Here is a 23,834-nt window from a genome sequence, read left to right as displayed (position 1 = left end):
CAATATCGCTTAGTCAATATCCGTTCAGAGGGTGGGCGTGTCTCTACACACGTGGCTACCCAAGAGCAAAATGGTCAGAAAGTTGAAGTTTCATGAGAAAAAGCTGCTCAAGAAAGTTGATTTTATTTCATGGAAGGCAGAAAATAACATAAGAGAGGTTCAGATTATCAGAAAATACCATATACAGAAGAGAGAAGATTACACAAAGTAAGTTATATTAAAATACTGTAACTGCTCATTCACTGATGAATGGCTGGTAGGTACAACAAGCTAGCTGGTGCTGTGAAGTCACTGGCTGTGAAACTCAAAGACCTAAATCCAAGGGATCCTTTCCGCAATGAGTCCACTACGCAGTTGCTGGAGAAGCTGTAAGATCGTAAACAAAGACATGTGACTGTTTTATGTTGATAGTTTCACTTTCAATGTTAGGTATGCAATGGGACTAGTACCTACAAGGAAAAACCTTGTATTGTGTGAGAAAATCAATGCCTCAGCATTTTGCAGGTTTGTTTTGCACAATGACATTCATCCTTCCTACAAGTAGGAAATGCTATTAGGGATTTCAAACAGTAGTTGCATTTTAATCACTTCTTTTCTGTATGTTTGTTTTTTATGTTTTACAGGAGAAGGCTCCCTGTTATCATGGTTAAATTGAGGATGGCACAGCACATAGGTGATGCTGCCAAGTTTGTGGAGCAAGGCCGTATCTTTTTATACCTGGTGTGTAAACACTCTTACAGTAGTGTGATAACAATTTTGTTGATTTATAAGTAACAAGGTGATTCACCAACCACCGTCTTAGACTAAGACACTGTTATGCCGTGGTTGTTGGTGTTTTGGTTTTTTAGGACTTAACTCTATTATAGATGTTCGTGTGGGACCTGAAGTTATGACTGACCCAGCCTTTCTAGTAACAAGGTATGTCAATGCAGTACATCTGTGTACTGTACATAAGAGTGTTATAGACATCTTGTAATAGTTAACGGCAGGTCGGCTTGTTGTCTTGTTTGTGGTAGGAAGGAATGCGTATTATATATACAGTATGTTTAACCCTTGTTTATCTTCTAGGAACATGGAGGACTTCGTTACATGGACAGACACCTCTAAGATCAGGAAACATGTGTTGGACTACAATGAAGAGGTAGGAACAAATACGCAGCTGTAAGGTTAACTTATTGGGGTTGATTCCCTCAGAACTGTTTATACACGACTTCCCTTGACACAGGTAGCCCTCACAGATGTGTTGATTGATCAGTAATCACTATTACACCACAGACACAATTAATGGTGGCACTTAAACATTTGCATCGTAATCATTATTATCTGCATGTGGGGCCTAATTTAGTTGGTGATTCCTGTCTGTAAGTATGTGTACTAAACCCTGTGCAACAGTGCATGAATGTATGTATATGTCTCTATAATTATATTATTTTATAGCTCAAGCTCAAACATGTGCGGTACTGGTATAAGTACTGCAGTTTAATGTTGTTCTTATTACTATTCACACTCAGAGAGATGACTTCGACCTGCTCTAAACCAGGTTGACCAGTCCGGCCTAACAATGCATAACAATTGCAACAGATGTATCCCTGCACTAACTGTCTATTTACTGTTGACTGTTCGTCTGTCATTTGACCATTTAATATTCCTTTTATCATGAATTTCTTAATATTTGTTATTGTACACTGCCATACTAGTCGATAATCAACAAAATGTTAAAAATCATATTCAGCATGTAACAGTATTTGGTGGTGGTAAACAAGACAATAATGATTTCGGGATAATAAGATCAGATATGCACTTTGTTTAGTCTATAGGTTTCTATCTATGGCGTGGTAGCTGTCTTGAGCGTAGCCACACTTCCCTCTGTTTCCTGGCACTCTCCAACTCCCTCTTGCAGCGTAGAATGTATTGACTGTGTGGTTGTATAGGGTGTGAAGTTAAAACTCGTGTGTAGAAGTATTGCTGTTTATTTGGTACGTTACACTTGCTTTAATATTGGAATTATAAGAAGCTTCAAATTAGGACTAATGTTTGCCTTGTAAAGGTAGCCATAGTCACGTATGCTATTATAGGTGATACCCTAGTTGTAGGCAAGCCTCTCAAATATTCAATAAGGCATGCAGCACATTTGAAAGTGCTTCATGGCTTCACTAAATGCTTGCAGACAAAATTGTGGGCCACAGTATGCAAATAGAAACCAGGGATTGTACACATAAATATAATTATACATGTACCGGTACACTCAAAAGCAGGACGTACTCACTTGATAGATGATAATTCATGAATAAGTCCCTTCAAAGGACCTCCTTCGTTGCTCTGTGTGCTCTGGGGAGCCTGGTTGAATACATAGCCAGGTCTATGACTATTTGAATATGCGTCTCCATGATTTGCTCTGGGGAAAAGATCAACCATATCCCCACATGGCATAAGTTATAATCTGACAATGGATACTATACTCCTTGGCACAACCTCACAACCTCACGTACATATGCCCAATAATTAATGTATTTTGGTATCAGGTATGCTATGCAGTGGGACGCACTGTGTTAGGGAGTACATTGAGATAAATAGATGGTTATGAGTTGGGTCATGTTACACACGAATTGAATAAACAACAGTGAATACCTGATATGCTTTGTGTAATGATTGGCACAAATTGGCAAGTAATTAGTTCTATACAACACGCTCTAAATCAGGAAAATATTAGACGCATGAACAAAAAACAATATGTATATACGAGCATACTAAAAATTTAATGTCATGTATATTCCACCTTCTCATAACTCTTAGGTTGATACTTAGTAATGTACAAACTCACACTTTAGTGGCTGGTGATGTGGACGGTACGATAGCTACATCAGGACTGTTGAATGCAAACTGGCTCTCAATATCTTCAGCTCTTAGTTCCATCATCTCCTTAACCACTCTGGCATCTTCTCCTCCCTCATCACATATCACACTACCTTCAAAAGTGTCTTCATCGTCAGTTACATTGTCTTTGTTCGTTTTTTCATCATCTTGGTGGTTGTTGTAAAGGCTGTCTGTGTTGGCTGAGTTTTGTGGAAGGTCTTGTGTAGTAGGTATTGTAGCATCCTCATTTGGTTCACATACAAGCAGGGGTTCACCCTCATTTATAAGAGGTTTTACTTCAACAGGAGCCTTCTCATTCAATGAATAATCGTTCACAGTTGTAGGTTCAATATTATCCACTGCACTCAAATTCTCTTTGTCACTGAACGGGTTTAGAAGTTCAAGGTTCATGTGTTCTTTAGGACGGGCGTCAATCAAAAGGTTGGGATCGGTAGTTGGTGCAGAGTCACCGTCTTTGGTCGTTGGACTTGCTAGGGGTGTGGGTGGTTGGGTCACGGTTTTGGCCTCAGCCTCGGAGAGAATCAGTCCTGGAATGATACTGTCGGAGGGTTGAGGAGAATCACCACCACTGAGAGGAGAAGCAAGAACCTGTAAGGGAGGTATTAACAAAAAACAACAACAGTTTTTATTTACCGTTGCACAATCTTGAACAGATGTCTTTTGACACATATAAACTGGTTGGGTAGCTGATATCGGTTCTTTTGAGATAGTTCTTGTAAGGTCTTCCTGAGGTTGTGTGCAACTATCTTCTTGTACTTGAGTCGAACATGTTTGGTTCAAGTCCAACTTGGCTTTCTTGAAAGCACTTCGAAACCGTGGCACGTACTTGGCTTGTGGAGGGCACTCTTCTATCTGACCCAGAGACTCTTGGCTCTGGGAGGAGCTGTCTTCACTGACAGCAAGCTTTCTCTTTCGTCCTCTGCCTTTCGCCATTTGTCAGCAGCTGTGCAGGAGCTCAGTCAAATTTCCCGGCAAAGTAGTGTAAAACTTGTTTGCACTGTCAGCAGAAATCTGTCTCCGCAAAGTACAAAGTGCAAAGAAGAGAAGTCAAGTTGTTTTGAATCGTTCATTACCAGAGCTACACGCACATCTCGTTCAAAAGTGTCAGACTCAGACTTGATGTTTGCTTTTGAAAACGGAAAACAAAACTGTTTATGCTACTGTGCAAGCTAGGATTTGCAAGCCGCAAAGTAACAGCACATTATTTTGTCAGGAGAATCTAGAGCTAAGTTGAGATGAGCCAGAAACCAAAGCGAGTCAGTGCACCTAACAATACTCTCCCATACGCGTACACTGAGTCACCTAGTAGCAGCAAAGGAGGGAAAAGAAAGAGATTATTACCTCAGATACCGTCAACATCTACCCCAGTTGCTAGGGGTAACGAGACAACAATCAACCTCACTACGGTGTCGGAGATCTCTGCAGTATCAGTGCTCACTCAGAATGCAACAACAGCAGATGTTACAAGGTCACCCGCACGAGAATTTGTATCTCCGGTCAAGTTTACTGACAATGGCGAGGACTCGTGTGTTACCGTGGCGGTGCGAGTACGTCCCTTTTCTGAGAGGTAGGTAATCGCTTATTTGGTATTGCACTTGAGGGTTTTCTTGGGGGAGGGAGATCTCAAGACGCTTGTACCTCTTAGGTGTGAAACCCTGCACTTGTAAACTCTTCCCGGTTTGAGATTTACACTGCATTTTCAATCTCTGTGCTGCATGGGAACACTACAGGGACTGTTTGTAACATCCCAACTTTTGGAGCTCTTTTTTCCAGAGATAGTAATGCCTTTAGGCTACAGGTAATACACACATTGTACTCTATTCCCATAACCCCCCAGCCTACTGTATACAGTACCTTGAGACAACTACTATTGTACATAGTCCTCTCAAGAAGTACTATTGATTAAAAAGGGGTGTGAAACACTTGGGTATTTTGTGCTCATTATCACTCTGTGTTGGACATTCTGTATTAACTGTTTGCGTAAATTGTACAAGAACTTCAGTCTTGTTACCACCAACTGCTTGTCATGCCTCTTCACCTGGCATGTACATGTACATAGATAGATTCATACAGCCATTGTTGCATTACACTTTCATTGATACATGTACATACAATGTACATGTGTCACTAAATCCCTCCTCCCTCATACAGAGAGCTCAATTTGCAGCAGTTGAAACCCATTGTCAGAATGCACGGTAACGAGGTCATCATAAAATCAAAAGACGACGTAGTCCATCGATTCTACTATGACCATTGTTTCTGGTCCCTACCCGAGGATTCCCCAGGGGAGAGCGTGAGCAGTGGGCGGAGTCTCAGCCCACAGTTTGCCAGTCAGGAGTACGTCTATAAGCATCTTGCTCAGCCTCTGTTAGATCGATCGTTTGAGGGATACAACACTTGTTTGTTTGCGTACGGACAAACAGGCTCTGGCAAGTCTTACTGGTGAGGCAGTAAAGCTGAGCAATCTTTTTAAAGGCGTTGCAAGGATATCTGTACACTTTATGTCCATTCACACACACAGTATTATGGGTGAGGGGGAGGCTATTGGAATTGTCCCGAGGTTTGCTCAAGAACTGTTTGATCGGGTGGAGGGAATGTCTGATGATGAGGTAACTGCCGAAGCTGTGGGCTAGACGCTAAGTACTGTACACTCTATAGTACTAGCATAAGTACAGTCACTGTGTTGTGTTTTTACTTGAGACCTGTGAGTATACAATACATGCAGTATATATTCAACTAGTGTATGTACAGCTAGCACTTACGTTATACAACTAGTAACTGCAGTATACAAGTAGTTACAGGCTACTAGGTTGTTTCTATCTATCCTGCAGACCTCGTTCAAGGTGCAGGTTAGCTACTATGAGATCTACAAGGAGAAGATCTACGACCTGTTAGCCTCCAACCAGCACAAGATAAAGAAAAAGGTACACACGTATACACCACTTAGCATCTTGAGTTGGCACCATGTCTGTTTGTGAGGGTTCTCTATCGATTGTCTGAGGGTGCAAATTACGTTAACCATACCCATATTCTTTCAGTTTAAGGGTTGTGTGTATTCAGATATAGAATTACTGCCAGCCTATTATTGTACATGTGTTTAGTAGTGTCAAGTATCCAGCTATAGGTGTACGTACGTGTATTAAATACAGTAGCTGCTATGACCTCTGTTATTACAGCTGAGAGTGAGGGAGCACCCGGTACTAGGCCCCTATGTGGAGGACCTGTCTACCTTTGTGGCAGACTCATATCCTGACATTGAGGTGAGCTGTACGCACATGTAGTGACATGTAGAGAGAAATGTGTGTGCATGAGTCGATCAGGACTCTGTTCAATAACAGCAAGGTAATGGTCAACACTATTTCTGTACAGTTTACTTCATTTACAGTTGCTCATGTTGCTGCAACAGTAAACAGTGCTTTTACTAAAAGTCAACACATTACACTATGAGTTAATCTTCAATATTTACATGACTGTACATGTAGAGGCTTAAAATACAGTCGTTAGTATTGTGACTATTCCCCTTGCAGAGATGGATTCACCTTGGTAACCGTTACCGAGCAACAGCTGCGACCGGGATGAACGAGCGTAGCAGTCGATCACACTCAGTGTTCACCATCACTCTCACTCAGAGCACGGTACACACAGTTTGTCAGTCATTCTGTGTACTCTTTGATTTACATGTACTGGTACATACAGTGTACATGTGCATGTAGATGCACTGCTATTACCTCACCGATGATGTAATTGCGTGAACTTTTTTGCTTACTGTGAGAAACAATACAATGTCACTGTGTGCTCAGGTTTTTGAGGGTGAGGAGCAGAACAGAGTGAGTCGCATTAACCTTATTGACTTGGCTGGCAGTGAGCGCTCCTCTGTCTCCAAAACCTCCGGAGAGAGACTCAAGGTTGGGTGAACACTGTTACCTGCACATGTGTGTGTCACGGCACTATGCGTACATATACATGTATGTACACTGTACCATCCTACCATGGATAGAGTATAATTATTATATACATGTACATTATAATTTCAGTAGCTGTTCGTCGTCTAGGAGTGGTACAATATCATCACTTACATGTAATGTAACCCCCTGTACACTTACTGATTTCTGAGTCTTTTCTATCAGCTGTATTGCTACTGCAACAATAATTTACAGTACCTTCTATTCTCACGTTAGGAGGGTGCCAGTATCAACAAGTCCCTGCACTCGTTGGGCAAAGTCATCTCCCTACTCTCAGAGAAGGGGTCTGGTCGCAGGAAGAAGGTGTTCATCCCGTATCGTGACTCTACCCTCACCTGGCTCCTCAAGGAGAGTCTGGGTGGGAACAGCAAGACGGCCATGATTGCAACCGTCAGTCCCTCACACCTTCACTACGATGAGAGTCTGGGCACACTAAGGTGGGTTGTCCTGCCCAACCTTATAAATCCAGGCCTTGATTCTTGGTCTCTTATCTTGGAACAGATATGCCCAGCAAGCTCGTACCATAGTCAACGTGGCTCGCATCAATGAAGACCCCAATGCAGCCATAATCAGAGGTGAGTTCTCAACTAATTACTCGCACATGTACTATTCATGAACAAGAGCTGTGTAGCCGATACTGTATATACCTATCCATGTATAGTAATTAGCACATGTAATTGGTGTCTATAGTTGAGGTACAGGTATAAGGTATACTACTTTTTTGTCCATGCAGACCTACGACAGCAGATTGAGCAGCTCCAATCGCTCCTCCAGACCAGTGGTGTTCAGTCAATTGGGGATTCCTCTCAGGTGAAAGTACTGCACGAGAAGCTGCTGGAGAGTGAGAAGCTGATGGCCGACACCACTCGCTCATGGAAGGAGAAGCTCAGACAGTCAGAGGCCAGGAAACAGGAGGAGATAGAGCAGTTACAGGTGAGTGCATGGAGAGAGGGTAGGCAGGACCAAGCTTATTCAGTTTGATCCTCAGGACTTAAGAATTGATTACGAGGATTTGTCACTATCTCTTCAAATACTGCATCACTGCATGTGTAGTAACTCTTCCTCTACATTATATATAATTATACATGTACATGTACATGCAGCGTTCTGGAGCTCTAACTGTGAACAACCGCGAGCCCAACTTGGTCAACCTGACTGAGGACCCCCAGCTGTCAGAGATAGTGGTGTACTTCCTGAAGGAGGGGGTCACACGTGTGGGACGGAGGAGGGAGGGTGGATCACATGACATCGAGCTCTCCGGGGCACTCGTCATGAGCAATCATTGGTAGGTGCTACTGGGTGCATAAAAATAGTTTAAATTTGTAAGTGTGAGATACGGTGTGTCTTACAGTATTAGTGTCACTTGAATTATTGCATGATGACCTAGCTACTGTGGATAATTCACAAAGTAAAATAGGGTACTGACTACAAGTGTGTGAGCTACAGTATTAGCCACTTCAGTATTAGCTACATGTACTATCAGTACCGGCCTTGAACCTAGTCCCCCACCTATCCACTGACAGTGTACAATACTGTTACCACTGCTCCCCTTATTCAGCTCACTGTCCAACGATGCTGGTGTGGTGACCCTCCAGCCCTCATCCAACACTGAGGCACAGACCTTCCTCAATGGACACCTCATTTCATCCACTGACCAGCTGCACCATGTGAGTCTCGTACTCTGTGTCCATTTAGTCATGTGATATAGAACTACATGTACACATACATGTACTATTATGATAATACAGACTATCAGTCTACCGGTAACTACAGTGTAGGCTGTAAAAGCATCATTTTTACATAGCGTAATTATATGTTAGCACACTTTTTTGCGATACTGTAGGAGTTGAGCCTAGCGTGTATGCATGTGCAGTTGTGTAAGACCAGCATTCCCCATACATACAATGTACGTGTTCACTAACTAGTGCCGTATTTTTAGCTCATGACACTTTGTGCAGGGTGATCGTATAGTGCTTGGTGGGGAGTACTACTTCCGATTCAACAACCCTTTGGAGGTGGAGCAAGGAATGCATCTGAAGAAGGGACAGGGAACATTTGAATACGCCAAGAATGAGCTCATCAGGGAACAAACGGCAAGGTCAGGATTAAATAATTTATAGTACACCAATGTGATTGCGTCTTTAAGTCACTCAAAGTTTCCTTTGTGTTTTATTGTTAGAATGTACATGTACATGTTATTCTCCCCTGTAGACTGGAAGCTGAGTTGGAGGAACGTCGACTAAAGGAGAGAGAAGCATTGATGGGTGAGCTACAGTCACTCAGGGATGCAGCACAGAAGGACATGGACTATCAGAGAGTGGAGTACGAGGAGAAGCTGGCAAATCTTACTAGAGATATGGTGTGTGTTGTGTGTGTGTGTGTGGGGTGGGTGGGGACGGTGGTGAGCAATAAGCAATATCAGTGTAAAAGGCATCTTATTACATACGGAGTGTGCAATAGATTGTGTATTTGGTACGTGTTTCTGACAAGTGTGCATTGTACAAGTGAACATGGCTGTATTAGAAAGGGTAAAACTATAATAGCCAGGTTTCATTGTAGTGTACCAGCACATGATGGTACAGTGAGATCATACATATTACATATTCTCCCCCCTCCTCAGGTTGAGCAGACGATGGAGGCCAGCCACCACATTAAGTCCAGTGAGGAGGTCCGTGCTGCCATGGAGGAGCTACAGGAGAGGAACAAGGCTCTCGAGGAGGAGACAGTGACACAAAAACACCTCCTCCACCTGGAGAAGATCAAGGCTGAGAGAGAGTATGAAGAGATTAAGGAGGAGAAGACTCGACTCATGAGTGATCTTGAGCAGGAGAAGAACAAGTTGTTAGCGGACATACAGCAACTTAACAAGAACAAGGTGAGGCATTGGTGTCTGCTCGGTACAATAGCAGTGGTTATGTGTTTGCAATTACATAATAGTGGACATTTCTCAGGGCCATAATTACATGTGCATGTACATGCTGTTAGTTCGTTTTATCTATTTCTGCTTACCACATCACATATCTGAGCTGTAAGCTGTACAGTATGTGAACATGTACATGTATGTATAGCAGATAGCTAACACTACACTATCCCACATGCATACCATTTTTTATCGTTAGGAAAGTATACAGTGTACGTACACACTTCACATAATAATATTGTGCTCCATTATATCTAGTCCGTGAGGTTGAACGTTAGTTGTCGAGAGCCCACGGTGTCTACAGTGTCCATGGAGCCTTCTAGGAAGGGCTCTGAGATGGTGCGACTAGCCATGATGCTGCAGGAGGCCTCAGCCATCAGCAAGAGTCTCAACAGGCCACTGGTAAGGATATACAAACTGTATACGTTAATTACTGCAATGAGCATGATACACAAGCTACACTGTACATGTATCAGGCATGTATACTGACATGTATGAGTGTTTCTCCTGAACTGAAGTGTTTACTTGATTGCTTGGAACTTGAGTTGCAGGGATACATGTACATGTATGTCCCCCCCCCCCCCCACTGGTCAGTGGTGGTCGATACTAACACCCCCTAACTACCTCTTAGGCCTGGTTTACCACATTTTATAGTCTCTTTAAAAAGTACATTTGTATTGTTGAATTAAGAATTGAAAATGTTTGCTCACATCCCTGGGGAGCTCTAACATGCGGATTAATTTATTACGTGTGTGAATTCCTAACCCCTTCTCCTCAGACTTTTAGTCGTGAAGAGCTCACTGATGACTCTGATGGTCTGGAGGTCCAGGTGCGAGTTAACAACACACAGCAGGGAATTGTCACATTCTGGACTCTGGAGAAGTTTGAAGGGAGACTAGAAGTGATGAGGGACATGTACACAAACATGTCAACGTCTGGTATTGGGTCGAGTACCTCACTGGAAGGAGAGAGTGTGGGTTCGTCTTGTGAGGAACCTGATCCCTTCTCTGACCCCTCAGATTCCTGGGTCAAGGAGTCATTGATCACACCGCAACCCTCACCAATGAGGTATGTTATGGGGATTGATAATCATGCGGTAATATGGGATTGCTGTTACTTACCCCCCAAAATTCATATGCATGTGCTGTTTAGCTGGTTGATCTTTACTTGTGTATTATAGAAAATAGCCGTGGCTAAAAAGTGACCCTACCTCGAATCTAATGACTAATTTTTGTGGTTTTGTCTCAACATTAGCTCTCTATTTAAGTGTAATCTGCCAAACCACATCCAAAATGTAATATCCGGCCGTAATAAAAATACCTAGTTTGGTGCAGCCAGAACTGACCAGTATCATTATAACGAGTGGGCCGCATTTCATGACAAGTTTTGTTTAGCAATCTGTGCCAAATGAAAAACGACCGGTATATCGAGGTGACCATGCATACATGTACTTTAGAGTGCCGGATTAGCGAGTGTGAGTCTACTGTACAGGATTTAGTTGTAAAAGTAAGTGTCCCAGTGGCGCAATGGATTAGCGCATTGGACTTCAAAGGTTGTGGGTTCGAGTCCCACCTGGGATGATATTTTTTTGATTTTCGAAGATATTGCCTTCTGTTAAGGTACAAAATATTCCTTACAATTTGGTGCAAAATATTCTGAAATACCTACACGGGTAATCATTCGTCTCATCCAGTATACTATTCTTAATGCACCATGCACCGTCCCTATAGGTCATCGTCAATTCGCCACCTTTTGATGTCTAGCAGCTCCACCCACTCCATCACCCTCCCCGGCTCTGCCCTCCCCCCACGCTCCCTCCTGGACCTCCTTAACGTCAGCTCTAGAGGGGGAAGTCCCATGCTACCCCCTGTCTCTCATATCACCCCCCACCTCTCACTACCTGCACTTTGTCACCAGAGAATTAGTGGCCTACTAGGGATTAGCCCTGCTGAGTCTGGGTCAGTGTTCCAGAGGGTGTTATCGAGAGTACTGGATATCAGGGAGGCTTGTGAAGCTATTGAGGAGGCTTACTGTCAGAACATGGACAGCATCGATGGTGAGTTGTATACATCATTCCGAGTTTTGTATTATAACTATCTCATAAACAAATTTATTGATTATGTTTCGGATTCACTAATGTGTATCTCTTACACACACACACACACACACACACACACACACACACAGCTCCACTGTGGTCCACCCCCTCAGTGACCGAGGCTGTCCTCTCACTCTACACATCACTGGAGCTCCTGTTGGCCGAGGGACAGACTCTCCAGCGAGAGCTGTTAGCCTGGCATTCCCTGGTGACCAGACTGCTCCCAACCTGGGTGGACGGAGGTGGTCTGGTGACAGAGAGAGCTGATAACTTCCTGGAGACCATCTCACAACAAACTGCTCTCTATTGCAGTCGACTATTACAGGTAATGCTTCTCTCACATCTCATGCTAGTGTTCGCCTTATACTTGTCCATGTATGCAATTTGATACCGCATTAATTTTTATGCAGGCTACTGAAAAGGAGAGTGAAAACGCCGTTAGAGAGGCGTGTGCTAGTCTGAGGGAGAGCCTGGATTCGCTGACTCAGCAAACTGGTTCCCTCTCTCTGGCCAGACAAGTACTGGACAAGACATTTGTGAGCCGAGTGCCTGTCACGCCGTCTTCTGGCCATGTGGTAGTGGGTGAACCTGACGGGGGGGATGACTTCATCACACTGCAGGTACTACCACTACGGTACAGTACGTTATAGTGTTGAAAATTAACTATTCTTGTACAGTCATGTATGTGTTCAAGTTTGTGTACTGTACACTTTTACACGTAAAATTGTATGCATGTTGTTAATTCATTAGGAAATGAAATGAACTTGTACGTACATGCACAGTGTAAATAATTCATGTGGCATTCCCCTATATTGTAAGCGGCTGTCCAAGCCTCACATTCTGTGTTCCTCTGGTTTTTTCCAGCCGTACCAGAAGTCAGCCATGTTGTTCTACCAGGGCTATTGTGACTGGTGCAGTGCAGTGTTTGAGCACGCCCGGGGGAGGGTGGGGGAGTGTGTCCAGTCTCTCTCCCCATACACAGATCAGGTAAATAAAAGTAGAAAGGTTGTGTTGCAGCATACAATAGTGTGATAGGTAGAGGGTCGTTAGAATCTGAAATCTGTCTCCCTTAAAATATCTAGCTATCAAAAACCCATTCATTATTCTACATTATGTGTTAGTGAGTTTAATGATGGGTAACTTTCTAACACCACTGTTATGAAGAGTATCAATTTACACAGAGTGATCTGGTGTCGGGGGTGGCCAAGACAGTGACTGGAGTCGAGGCCTTCCTACAGAGGCTGGCAGAGTTACAGGTAACACTACTGTTATTTCATCCTTTCACGACAAAAGAGAATTATACATGTATAATAATTCAGTTTATTTATCAAGAAAATTCTCAATGATGATCGATGCCCTCATTCTTAGCTGACTTGGGTCCCGTCCATTTTGATACTCTACAGTTATCCTGCGTGCATATAGTATATGTAATTATATGTGCAGGGAGACATCTGGAGTATATCTGCTCCCAGTGTTGGCACCCTCCCACTCACCCCGCCCCTCCCCTCAGTAGTGGAGCTATTATCCCATATCCGACAAGTCGAGAAATCTGTGGAGACAATCACTACACACATCACACCCTTCCTACAGACTGACACGACCAGCACCAGTCTAGAGGACCTCTCATCCAGTAACAAACAAGTAGCGTACAGCTGCAACGAGCTTGCTGCTCTTGCATTACGAGTAATCAAAGGTTCTCCTTGCCCACAGACACAAGGCTATGTGTACGAGGTGCAGCAGCTCTCACATGAGATAGCTAGAGCTGGCAAGACTGTCAACCACGTCATAAAGAGGGGAACTGACGAAGAGAGAGGCAAGAAAAGAAGAGAAATGAAAAAGAAACCTTTTCAAATTGAAAATGCCACAACAGCGATAGACGAACGTATTGTGCCAGTTGTGGACATGTCCACCATTCCTGTGTGTGAAGAGTTGATTGGTGCTAAAGGGAGTAGTGAGTCAAGAACCTCTATGGCAACCGGACAGCTAACGCAGTCGCCAGAACATCGGGTCAACAGGTCAAAGAACGAACATGTGACTATTGGTAGAGACATGTATAGCAGTATTATAGATGATGAAGATGACTCCACACTTGTATAGTGTATAATGTGTTGAAACTTTCTGTTTGTGTATCTTACACAATGTTTAGCCAACAGGTTTTTGTGATACCCCCGAACAATTGTTCTCGGGGTATGTTTTATTCTCAATTGTGACGTTGTGTGCTTTAACCTGTTCAGCACTGTATTATAAACAACAAAAAACGGAGTGCAGTCAAGTGGAGAGAGGCGGTGTTGTGTTGTTAGTGCTAGTGCTTTCTGAATGAAAAGAGATTGCAGCAGACTCGACTATAGAAAAGGCGAGGCTAGTATCAACGGCAGAGAGATCCAGCTAGGCTACCTTTATGCAGGTACAGTCTACTTCGGGTTTGCTAGAGATTTATGACCAATTTTTTGTAGTCAGTTTTTGTAGTCTATAAGAATCAACCATAAAATCTCCCTTCATAAATCTTCGTATGCTAAGTACTCATACTTATAAGTTATACTGAAGTTACTCATACAGTACAGTACTCATAATTAATTTTGGTTGAGGCTCCATAGTAACAGTTACCATCTGTGTCAATGCAACCTGCCCACAGTATTGTATAAACTGTTGCTAGGGATAGCCTGTGAAATCCCACAGTTGACTTACAGGGCCACAGGTGTCTCTATCGTGTGTACGTCTGTAGCAAGTCTGTAACAACTTGTAATGACTACAGTAACGATGTGTGGGTTTGTATACATGTAGTGGTAATTACGGAGTCTGCTTCCCACAAATGAATGTACCGTGTGTATTGACTGTGTAGTCACCTCCTGAACAATGAAGTGTTTGTTTTCACAGTAGCTCACCCTTCAAATTACGAACAGTCTAGTTTTCTTGTACTGCTCTCTAGACAGCCACATTAACTCTAGTGATACTTTAAGATGGTGTGTTAAAATTCAAATCAAATATAATTATCACTAGAAATTCTAAGTCAATCATGGGCCTTGGTTTGTATGTGTATAGTAAGTTTATGCAGTGTGGTGCAATGCGTGCGTAGTGTATACATGTAGGTAGTTTGCCTGTTGGAGACACATTGAATAGAATGGTCTGATTTTAAGTGCTAGTATGTTGTCTAAGGATTAATGAAAGCTTGTATAATAACAATAATACTACTTCATGTTATGTTTAGCCTGAACAGTAATGGAAAATTCTGGTTGTACATGTGAATGATATTCATTTCGAGAAACATACCAAGTTTGTCAGTACATATTATAGTACACCAGCTGCTTAATTACTCAACCGATGTCACTAGCAACCACCACTGTTTACGTGTACTGTGTACTCTGCAGGGGTCAGCTTACTATACAAGTAGTTTCTGTTCTACATGTACATTTATACATAGGTCACTATTATTAATAGCAGACAAGATAACATTTTACCTTGGGAGTAGCCTCGATCCCAGCCCCTCTCACTAGAGGGCCTGGTAACCACTGTTTGCGCGTGGGTGGATTCAATAGTAAATTTGTTAGTAAAACTCTTTGTAATTTATCAATTAACCTTTTGTACTATGGTCACCCACGTGGTTGATTAAACTATTTAATAGTGTCAAGAGAGAGAAATCGCCATCACAACTCTAGGCTCATACGAGGAGCACTGATCTTACTGAGATGGCATCAAACAAGTGTCTGGAAGCAAGTAGATTTGCCAGAGCCGGTCGGTACTGACAGAAAAACGCCTACCACTCTACCACAGTACAAAAGAAGACAAAATCTGACTTTTCAACACTGGAGAGAGCTTGAGCAAGAGCAGAACAGAAGTAGAAGCCATCACAACAAAACTAGTCACTAGTCTAGGTCGTAAATGTTGTAAGTAGCTGTGTTATTTTATTAAAACTGCTGTGATTTGTGCAATGACATCATTGTACAATATACAATATACTAACTAATTTACTAAGATATCTCGATCCCCAAGAATCTTGGGGCAACTGACGCATGCGCAGACAGTGTATTCCAGGCCGTCTTTCTCAACTGAGAGCGGCCTGGAATCGAGGCTACCTTGGGAGTAACCATTAGCTTGTTTGGTGCTGATTACATGTGCATGTAAAATCAATTTGTGCTCGTTAGGATGTTTATATCCACAGGAAATGGCGGGTGTCATCTCAGTTCCATCCGAGTCTCAGAATGGAACCGAGCAGAAGGAGGAAAAACCATCTGAAAACCTGCTACTACAGAAACTTTTGGAACAGAACAGGTAGGGATGATCTTATGGCGTTTTCATTGCTAGTGTGATAATGGAAGCTATTCATTGGGAGACACATACAGTAGCTCTGCATTTGTTTTGTTGTGTGTATTCCCTGAGTTGAATCTGAAAATTGTGGTTGATTTGTCTTCAAAACAGTAGGACAATTGCATTGGTAGTCATGTACACTGTAGGACCTTTCATGGATGCCATATAGTACACAATTATAGTGGTAAGAGCCCTCGCTAATTATGTTAGTAAATCATTCATTTTCATTTTCCAAGCACCTTAGACCACGATATCCTTCCTTATAACCCCACCACACACACACGCACACACACACACACACACACACACACACACACACACACACACACACACACACACACAGGCTCCTTGAGGAGGACCGCAGATTTCTCACACACAACTGTCGTACAGGCAGCACCAGTGACTCCACCTCTCTACACAGTGCAGACTCCCTTAGCTCACTACGTAATGTGTTTCCATCACATGACCATCGGGCTACCCTCTCCCCTGTGACACGCCCCCCAGACTCCTCCCTCCTCCATTCTCCCACGGAGGTACGCCTGAAACCACACCACCTGGCAGCCTTTGAGTCTCAAGACACAGAGTCAGAAGAGGAAGGTCTTGGGCCATCTGTTAGTATACTACTGGACGATGGGTTGGACACTCGGATAGACTATTGTGACGTGTTGGAGGGTGGGGGGGAGGATATCAGCCAAGAGATTGGACTGTCTAACTATCGAGAAATGTATACACCCCCTGATCATGAGGAGGATCGTATGGACCTCACAACAACTGTAAATTTTTCTAGAGGTGAGTGTTTAATGCTCTTGAGTGATTGTGTGAGTGTTGTGCTCTAACTTGTACAAGTATTATCTGTTGTGTACAAGTACATGGTATATCTGTTATGCTTTATCCTGTACTTGTTTTAATTGTTGTACAAATTATCATAGCACATAATGATGTTGCTAATGATTCGATCCATATAAGCCCCAGGGCACATACATGTAGCAACATTATCATTGTAGCTGTTTCATACAATACGTCTACCCTCTTGCTCAGATATAAGAAAAGCCTCCACGATAACTAGCACTAGTGATGTTACCCTGATACTTCAGGACGATACTGAAGAGAACAGTGAACAACACGTTGACGAGCGTGCCCCCGTCTCATTCCATCGTCACCGTAGCGAAACAGAGTCTGCTACGGGAAGTAAGAGGATCTCGTTGTCAACGATTGTGGGGGGTAGTCGGAAGAGAACACTGACCATTATAGAAGGAGGGGGCGTCGTCAAGGAGGAGCCTAATATCAAAACACGGGAAGAGGTAATAGTTTAAGTGGCCGAGTGTTTGTGCCTGTGTGTGTGTACAGTATGGCTACTACTACATGTACATACATGACTTACAAGTATCCCCCCCCCCCATGCTTCCCCATTCTCTCCCACACTCCTCCCGCTTCCCCACTCTCAATGTACATACATGTTGACATAGAAGTAGCTGTACATACCCTGAGCTTGCAGTACAAAGTTTAATGCTGTACTCTGAATTCTGTTTAGATACTGTGTTACGACCTTTCATGTCTACTCGAGAACAGCTATGTACAGTACATGCTTCCTGGCCAATACCACTTGCAGTTACTTCACATGTATCTTTATATACACTATACTAAATGTGCTTTCTTATGCCACCCACTCATCCACCTTCACCCCACTCGTTCAGGAGGCTCCCGAGAAGACGGCTGAGGAGGAGCTGTGGTTCAAGTGGAGCGAACTATTGCGTAACGTTGAGGACAGTTTGAAGAAGAAGGCGCAGGTGATCAAGCAACTGGCTCGTCAGGGAATACCAGACCAGCTGAGAGGAATGGCCTGGCAACTGTTGTCAGGGTCCCAGGACAATGCCCTCAAGGAACAGTACCCTGCACTCATCACTGTAAGTGTATGTGGGGGGGGTTAGAAAGTTTGTAAAAATACAATTGGCTGTAGTGTATGCTGCACTGTCAGCTAACTACATGTAGTGCGTGTTTCAGCCTAAACAACAAGCGTGTAATGCTGTGAAAAGTCAATTGTTCGTGGCCTTGCTACATAATAAAACTTATTTTGTGTGCAGTGCATGTACATACTCTAGTTATGCCTACTTCCCTGTAGGAGGAGTCCCCGTTTGTGCGTGCCATCCAACGTGACCTCAACCGAACGTTCCCAGAGCATTCTTTCTTCAAGGAGAGCAATGGCCTCGGTCAAGAAGGTCTGCTCAACATACTCAAGGCCTACTCCATCTACGACAGGGAGGTGGGCTACTGTCAGGGCAGCCCCTTCATCACAGGACTGCTGCTCATGAAGGTACAGTGTGGCTGGTGTACTGCTTCACTGTATGCGTGTGCATACATGTACACGTACTTGATTGTGCAGTTGTGAGATACAACACATTGATGTGAAGGGGGTACAGTGTACAATTTATGAAAAACAATGTATAGTGGAACCCCTTTTATCAGATCATACTTTTGGGGAAACCTTTAGGCTGTTATACAGAGTTTCCTTTTTTGAGGTGTTGTTGCGTACACATGCAAACTGTTCATTTGGGACCTGCCTTTATATCGCAGTTGGCTGTTTTTCATAATAATTGTAGAACGACCTGTTGTACATGTACATGCACAGTGATACCCAGTAATGCTCATTCCTCCCTCCCTCCCTCCCTCTACAGATGCCCGAGGAGGAGGCATTCTGTGTGTTCGTGAAACTCATGAGAGACTACCGACTGAGGGAGCTGTTTAAACCCAGCATGACAGACCTCGGTCTCTGCTTCTACATACTAGAGAAGTTCTTAGAGGCACGTGTGCTTAACTAACAATACAGAAGTAGTGGGGAAAGTGCCACACACTTCTTATGCCTATCGTGTTGCATGCATGTATAACCATTCATGTACATCTACTGTTGACATGTCTCTTTGTTACTGTATATTTTACATTATTGCAGGAGCTGTTCCCAGACCTCTACATTCATTTTAAGGCTGTGGTGAGTTGACATTTTGATATAATAATTATTACATACATTATAGGGACGTAATAATTACATGTATGTGTACAGTTATGTATTAACGTACGTAGTCTAGCTAATAGTATTATGCTAATAGTACAATTCCCTATTGGTTACAGGGCTTTCAAACTTCGATGTATGCGTCACCATGGTTCCTGACAATGTTTGCTTCTGTGCTCTCGCTCAACGTAGTGTTCAGGATAGTGGACATCTTCCTATTGGAGGGCAGGGAGATCATCTTTAGAGTGGGGCTGGCACTCATGGAGCACAACAAGGACAGACTGCTGAAGGGAGATATGGAGGACATTCTTAAGGTGTGCCTGCCATAGGATGCTCTCAGTTTGTGGTTGCATAGGAGCTTGTTTCAACTGGTTTTACGTGGGAATCTATATACCTATATGCAGTGTACAATGTGTCATTAAACTCAGAGCATATTGTGCACATGTACATATACATGTAATGTACGTCTGACGGTCTCTCCACCAAAAAATGTTGGTCTCTAAAATTTACTCCTTGCCTTTTAAATGGTTTCTGCTTTTCTGTGGTTGCAGTACTTCCAGAAGGGGATGAAGTCAGAGCACGAGGTTGACCCGGACGCACTCATTCAGAGGGCACTCAAGATCAGATTCAGCAGTAAGAAAATGAGGAAGTGAGTGAATTTATATTCCATACACATACATGTACGTAGCTCCTTGCTTCTCACTATACATTGTTGTAGCTTACCAGATCTTGTTGGCAGAAGCATGAATTATGAGACACTCTTATCCCTAAACTTTGTTACTAATTTGTTGTCTCTCTCATTCCACCCTGTCCAGACTGGAGAAGGAATATTCGTCTCGTAAAGAGAAGGAGGCTCACGATGGCAAAGAGATCTCTGTGAGTTAACCTATGTTCTCCTCAGTGCATACGTACAGTGTACATACACGTAGGAGCAACTATACAATCAGGGTTCTATCCAGTGGGGGGGAGGGAGCTTCTTCAGCTTCCCCCCCTCCACTAGTCTGTAAATTCTTAATTTAAAACTAGAAAGGGTCTACCATCAACGTTTTTCCCAAGGGAAGACCCCGGACCCCCCTCACTAGATAGAGCACTGACTCAATGTCATACCGTATAGCAGTTAATCTTCGTGGGGTAAAAATTTTGATAACCAGTGATTTTCATCAGTATAAATTTCGTTAAGTCTCGTTGCCTGCACTGCATTCATACGTTACGGTAAGCCACGCCTACGTTAAAATTTCGTGGAGGTCAGCTTGACTATGAAAATAACGAATTTTTACCCCACAAAAATTATTATGGTATTTGGTTTGTGTTTGGTTTGAGTAGTCACTCCTCCCACACACAGAGACTGCAGACTGAGAACACCAACATGGCACAGAGGATCTCTGCTCTGGAGAAGGTACAATACTTTGATTCATTGAGTAGTACAGTTATAATATTAAATGTAAGATGCTTTATTATTATGCTTTTCTGTATCAACATGTACCTGTCACAGGAGTGTGCCTCGCTGGCTGACAGACTGATCAATGGGCAGGTGGCACTAGCACAGGACGCTGAGGAAATGTTCATCCTCAAAAAGAAACTATCTGTTGCCGAAAGAAAACTGGCCATTCTCGAGAAAAGTAACACTGATAAGCCATCGAATGTAGACACGACTATGAACAATGATGTGAAACATGTGGAGGATGTGGAGGGGGCGGGAGAGTGTGTGAGAGAGGAGGAGGGTGATACCCTACAGTCTGAGATCCCAATGCATATGCATGTGTGCAGAGAAGAAGCCGAGGTAATGACACGTGTACAGCTGTTTATTTTTAAATTAGTCACAAAAACTTGTTCTGTGTTATCATAGTGTTTCATCCCTCTGTAGCAAGTCTTGCGTCAGCTTGGAGTGGGAACCCCTGGCACTAGCCCTGCAGTCTCTGGGAATCCTGATCGTACACTCTCACCTCCGCAATCACAAAACCCCTCGGCTGGGGAAACCCCCTTAAGAATCTCCCCTCAGGAACCAGACATTATAATGGAGGCTGTCAGTACCAAAGGAAAGAAGTCAAAGTTAAAGAGAAGACTGACCAATAAGTTTTCTCAAAAGACAGACCATGATTCTAAACACAAGTACAAAACGGGTAGTAAAGACGGAGACCGCAATGATGTCATGTCACCTGAAACTACAGAAGTAGGGAGGCAGTCACCGGCTCCCAGCCCTACACCTAACAAGAAAGCACATAGACGCAAGAAGAGTAAATCACTTAGTGGAGACCTCACGTATGAACTGGCTCGAGTGAAGCTGCAGTGTGCTGAGACGGCTCATGAACTAGAAGGCAAGAGTCTAGAGCTGACTAAGACCCTGCGCAGAGAGGAGTTTGTGTTGAAAGAGCTCACGGCCGCTAGGAATGTCATCATGAAGCTGGAGCAGAAGGTGAGCTTTCATGTATATGCCGTGTCTCTTGGGTGACTATATCAACTTAATAACTAGAGCACTGAAGTGCAAACCCTCGCCACCCTCGCCGTTAATTTGAGGTTTAGTTTCCATAGTCTACTCGAGTCAAAGCTGCGTGTACATCTAGGCCAACGTGTAGGTTCAACTTTTATTCATCAAAATCTGCCAAATTTAAAATTACTACCTTGTTTGCCTTGAAGCTATCCATGGTACAAACACAGTGCTACAGTGTAGATTATAAGAAATCTGACAGAAACTGACTTATGTCAGACCATGACCAAAATGCTCTGTCATTGTAGTTTCTTGTTCTGCCATGACTGTCGCAAGGCCTGACTAATGGGGTCTGATGCCCTGAGACATGATCTACCATGCATAAGCTCATTGACGTTCATTCTAATAAAATAATAATAATTATGATATATGACAGTCTAATTATTAATATGCACAAGTGAAAGCTTAGTCATTGAACCATCCTATAAGTATTCAGCCAGTGAAATGGTTGTCTCATCTTCACCAGGACTGGTTGTAGATGTGCTTCTTTTGCTCAGATTCACAACACAGTCATGATAGTGTTTGGTAATCTTTTTCCAGTTCAATGGACTTGCCTCTTCCTATATAAACTTGTTTCTTAGGCTGTTCGACAGCTAAATGCTGAGAAGAGTGACGGTTAGAGGGCATAGCTAGCTACTTTGCAATCATTTAATTTTGCACGTGGCTATTTAGCTTGCTGAATCAGCATACAATAGCAGCTAATTAGCTTGCTGAATCAGCATGCATAGGGCGCATGCGCAAGTACATCTCGAGTACTGGCAGGTCATTGTGGCAGCCCAGAGCTAAACTGACCGGTTATTCAGGTTCTTGGGTCGGTAAATAGCCGAATGCCGACCGTTATAATCCACACTGGTGCTATCGCATCCAGATAAGCAGACTTAGAACGACAGACAGACTGACCGACTACTATGACCCGCGGCGCCTCGGGTTATACATGTAGCAGTAAATACAGTCATGAACATGCCCCACTAAATTGTAGATGTGCAATGTGCATGACACATGTATGTACCCACTCAACCTTTCATGTTTAGGCTTATACCCCCCCCCCACACACCACACACACACACAGCTATCTGATCTCAAGTCATGTCCTCAGTGTGGTCACACCCTCCAATCAAACGACAAGCTGAACTTTGACCTCACAGATTTTCCTCTCATCGATGCCCCACCCACTGGTAATGCTGACTCATCAATTCTAGCACAGGTTGAACAGTCGTTAACTCCTCCCATTAACAATAAAGACTCTGAGACTAGCTAGCAAGCCCTGTAACGTTGTTGTTTACCTCCATTTCATGTCTTTTTTATCCAATTTTTGCTGTTGTTTGCATTGACTGAAAGTGATCTTTTATAATTATATCATCAATAATAATGTGGCAATTAATGAAACAGCGCACGTCTACATAGACGGTCTGTAAATCAAACATAAAATAATAGGGGGGGCTACGAGTGGATAAAAACGTCGACAGGAGTGCATTCATGCGTCGACTATATAGTCATAGATCTAGCTACAGTAGAACCTCGATTATCCGGCCCTCCATTATCCGGAACCTCGATTATCCGGCTTGGCAGCTTTCTTGTTATCAGATCAGAAAATGGGCGTGTCCCTCAAACGCGCATGCGCGTTGCAGCTGTTACCATGGAGACATGCCTGCTTATCTTCTGCGCATGCGCAGACAACCATGTGGCACTGCTGTTTATCAATAAAGTGGGTGGATCAAGGCGTGGTTTATCTATTTGATTATCCGGCATATTCACTTATCCGGCCTGCTTCTGGAACCAAGGTGTCCGGATAATCGAGGTTCTACTGTACAGCAGTTTTAAGCACCTTTGCAACACATGAACACAAGCATAAAACCACAATGTACTATTGTAGTAAATTGTGGTTACTCAAATGGGAGACCATCTGCAGTACTGTCCAGTCCAATGGTGTACTAAAAGTAGGAACCAGGCCCCTAACACTGCATGCTTGCTTTTTACCCAAGCTCAATTGAATCAAAGATCAAGCTTTTAATTGTACCAAATACACCAATCAATACCAGAGCATGCAATTTTTTTAGGGGACTACCCTAAGACCCCCTTGCAGGCACTTTAATATGTGTGCACATGCGTATCAGCTCCCCTTCTAAACTTTTTCCATGCTCTCTAAGTGATAACTCTCTTCCTACGCCACTGCTGTCACTGCTGTCAAT

General features: G+C 43.3%; 4 protein-coding genes across 4 annotated transcripts; 3 read left to right on the top strand and 1 right to left on the bottom strand.

The window, feature by feature from the left end:
• Nucleotides 1-16: 16 nt before the first annotated feature.
• LOC135343152 (U3 small nucleolar ribonucleoprotein protein IMP3-like) lies at nucleotides 17-1,725 on the top strand. Its single transcript, XM_064540125.1, has 7 exons — nucleotides 17-207; nucleotides 261-368; nucleotides 430-504; nucleotides 624-703; nucleotides 867-918; nucleotides 1,069-1,141; nucleotides 1,512-1,725. The coding sequence occupies exons 1-7, from the start codon at nucleotides 71-73 to the stop codon at nucleotides 1,533-1,535; spliced, it is 549 nt and encodes a 182-aa protein (XP_064396195.1). The 5' UTR covers nucleotides 17-70; the 3' UTR covers nucleotides 1,536-1,725.
• Nucleotides 1,632-3,922, bottom strand: LOC135343134 (uncharacterized). The gene is made up of 4 exons (XM_064540102.1): nucleotides 3,508-3,922; nucleotides 2,822-3,462; nucleotides 2,267-2,395; nucleotides 1,632-1,915 (listed from the first exon to the last, which is right to left on the bottom strand). The coding sequence occupies exons 1-4, from the start codon at nucleotides 3,805-3,807 to the stop codon at nucleotides 1,822-1,824; spliced, it is 1,164 nt and encodes a 387-aa protein (XP_064396172.1). The 5' UTR covers nucleotides 3,808-3,922; the 3' UTR covers nucleotides 1,632-1,821.
• Nucleotides 3,923-4,109: 187 nt separating this feature from the next.
• Nucleotides 4,110-14,069, top strand: LOC135343115 (kinesin-like protein KIF14). The gene is made up of 23 exons (XM_064540077.1): nucleotides 4,110-4,441; nucleotides 5,026-5,316; nucleotides 5,396-5,483; nucleotides 5,706-5,798; nucleotides 6,051-6,134; nucleotides 6,402-6,509; nucleotides 6,675-6,779; nucleotides 7,053-7,273; nucleotides 7,338-7,411; nucleotides 7,570-7,769; nucleotides 7,940-8,121; nucleotides 8,395-8,503; nucleotides 8,795-8,934; nucleotides 9,048-9,195; nucleotides 9,457-9,711; nucleotides 10,015-10,158; nucleotides 10,535-10,824; nucleotides 11,487-11,812; nucleotides 11,944-12,179; nucleotides 12,265-12,474; nucleotides 12,719-12,841; nucleotides 13,036-13,110; nucleotides 13,298-14,069. Exons 1-23 carry the CDS (start codon nucleotides 4,110-4,112, stop codon nucleotides 13,949-13,951), a joined length of 4,488 nt encoding a protein of 1,495 aa, XP_064396147.1. The 3' UTR covers nucleotides 13,952-14,069.
• Nucleotides 14,070-14,099: 30 nt separating this feature from the next.
• LOC135343117 (rab GTPase-activating protein eat-17-like) lies at nucleotides 14,100-23,007 on the top strand. Its single transcript, XM_064540080.1, has 15 exons — nucleotides 14,100-14,258; nucleotides 16,011-16,120; nucleotides 16,500-16,945; nucleotides 17,195-17,457; nucleotides 17,851-18,060; nucleotides 18,276-18,467; nucleotides 18,829-18,954; nucleotides 19,101-19,139; nucleotides 19,280-19,474; nucleotides 19,712-19,809; nucleotides 19,976-20,036; nucleotides 20,503-20,556; nucleotides 20,653-20,940; nucleotides 21,025-21,573; nucleotides 22,715-23,007. Exons 1-15 carry the CDS (start codon nucleotides 14,253-14,255, stop codon nucleotides 22,901-22,903), a joined length of 2,826 nt encoding a protein of 941 aa, XP_064396150.1. The 5' UTR covers nucleotides 14,100-14,252; the 3' UTR covers nucleotides 22,904-23,007.
• Nucleotides 23,008-23,834: the final 827 nt, after the last annotated feature.

The sequence above is a fragment of the Halichondria panicea genome, chromosome 10 (assembly GCF_963675165.1).
Source record: "Halichondria panicea chromosome 10, odHalPani1.1, whole genome shotgun sequence".
NCBI classification, from domain to species: Eukaryota; Metazoa; Porifera; class Demospongiae; order Suberitida; family Halichondriidae; genus Halichondria; species Halichondria panicea.
Note: the sequence above shows the minus strand (reverse complement) of the source record. Positions and strands in the feature narration are given on the sequence as shown.

Bases quoted from the DNA above. Each gene is read 5' to 3' on its own strand.
- LOC135343152 (XM_064540125.1), top strand. From the start codon at position 71: ATGGTCAGAAAGTTGAAGTTTCATGAGAAAAAGCTGCTCAAGAAAGTT. The intron at 208-260 runs GTAAGTTATATT...AATGGCTGGTAG, and splicing joins AAGAGAGAAGATTACACAAA to GTACAACAAGCTAGCTGGTG. The intron at 369-429 runs GTAAGATCGTAA...TTTCAATGTTAG, and splicing joins ACGCAGTTGCTGGAGAAGCT to GTATGCAATGGGACTAGTAC.
- LOC135343134 (XM_064540102.1), bottom strand. From the start codon at position 3,807: ATGGCGAAAGGCAGAGGACGAAAGAGAAAGCTTGCTGTCAGTGAAGAC. The intron at 2,396-2,821 runs GTGAGTTTGTAC...TCTTTTCCCCAG, and splicing joins ACATCACCAGCCACTAAAGT to AGCAAATCATGGAGACGCAT. The intron at 1,916-2,266 runs GTGAGTACGTCC...ACAACCACACAG, and splicing joins CATGAATTATCATCTATCAA to TCAATACATTCTACGCTGCA.
- LOC135343115 (XM_064540077.1), top strand. From the start codon at position 4,110: ATGAGCCAGAAACCAAAGCGAGTCAGTGCACCTAACAATACTCTCCCA. The intron at 9,196-9,456 runs GTGTGTGTTGTG...CCCCCTCCTCAG, and splicing joins CAAATCTTACTAGAGATATG to GTTGAGCAGACGATGGAGGC. The intron at 13,111-13,297 runs GTAACACTACTG...TTATATGTGCAG, and splicing joins AGAGGCTGGCAGAGTTACAG to GGAGACATCTGGAGTATATC.
- LOC135343117 (XM_064540080.1), top strand. The intron at 19,810-19,975 runs GTGAGTGAATTT...CACCCTGTCCAG, and splicing joins AGCAGTAAGAAAATGAGGAA to ACTGGAGAAGGAATATTCGT. The intron at 20,037-20,502 runs GTGAGTTAACCT...TCCCACACACAG, and splicing joins ACGATGGCAAAGAGATCTCT to AGACTGCAGACTGAGAACAC.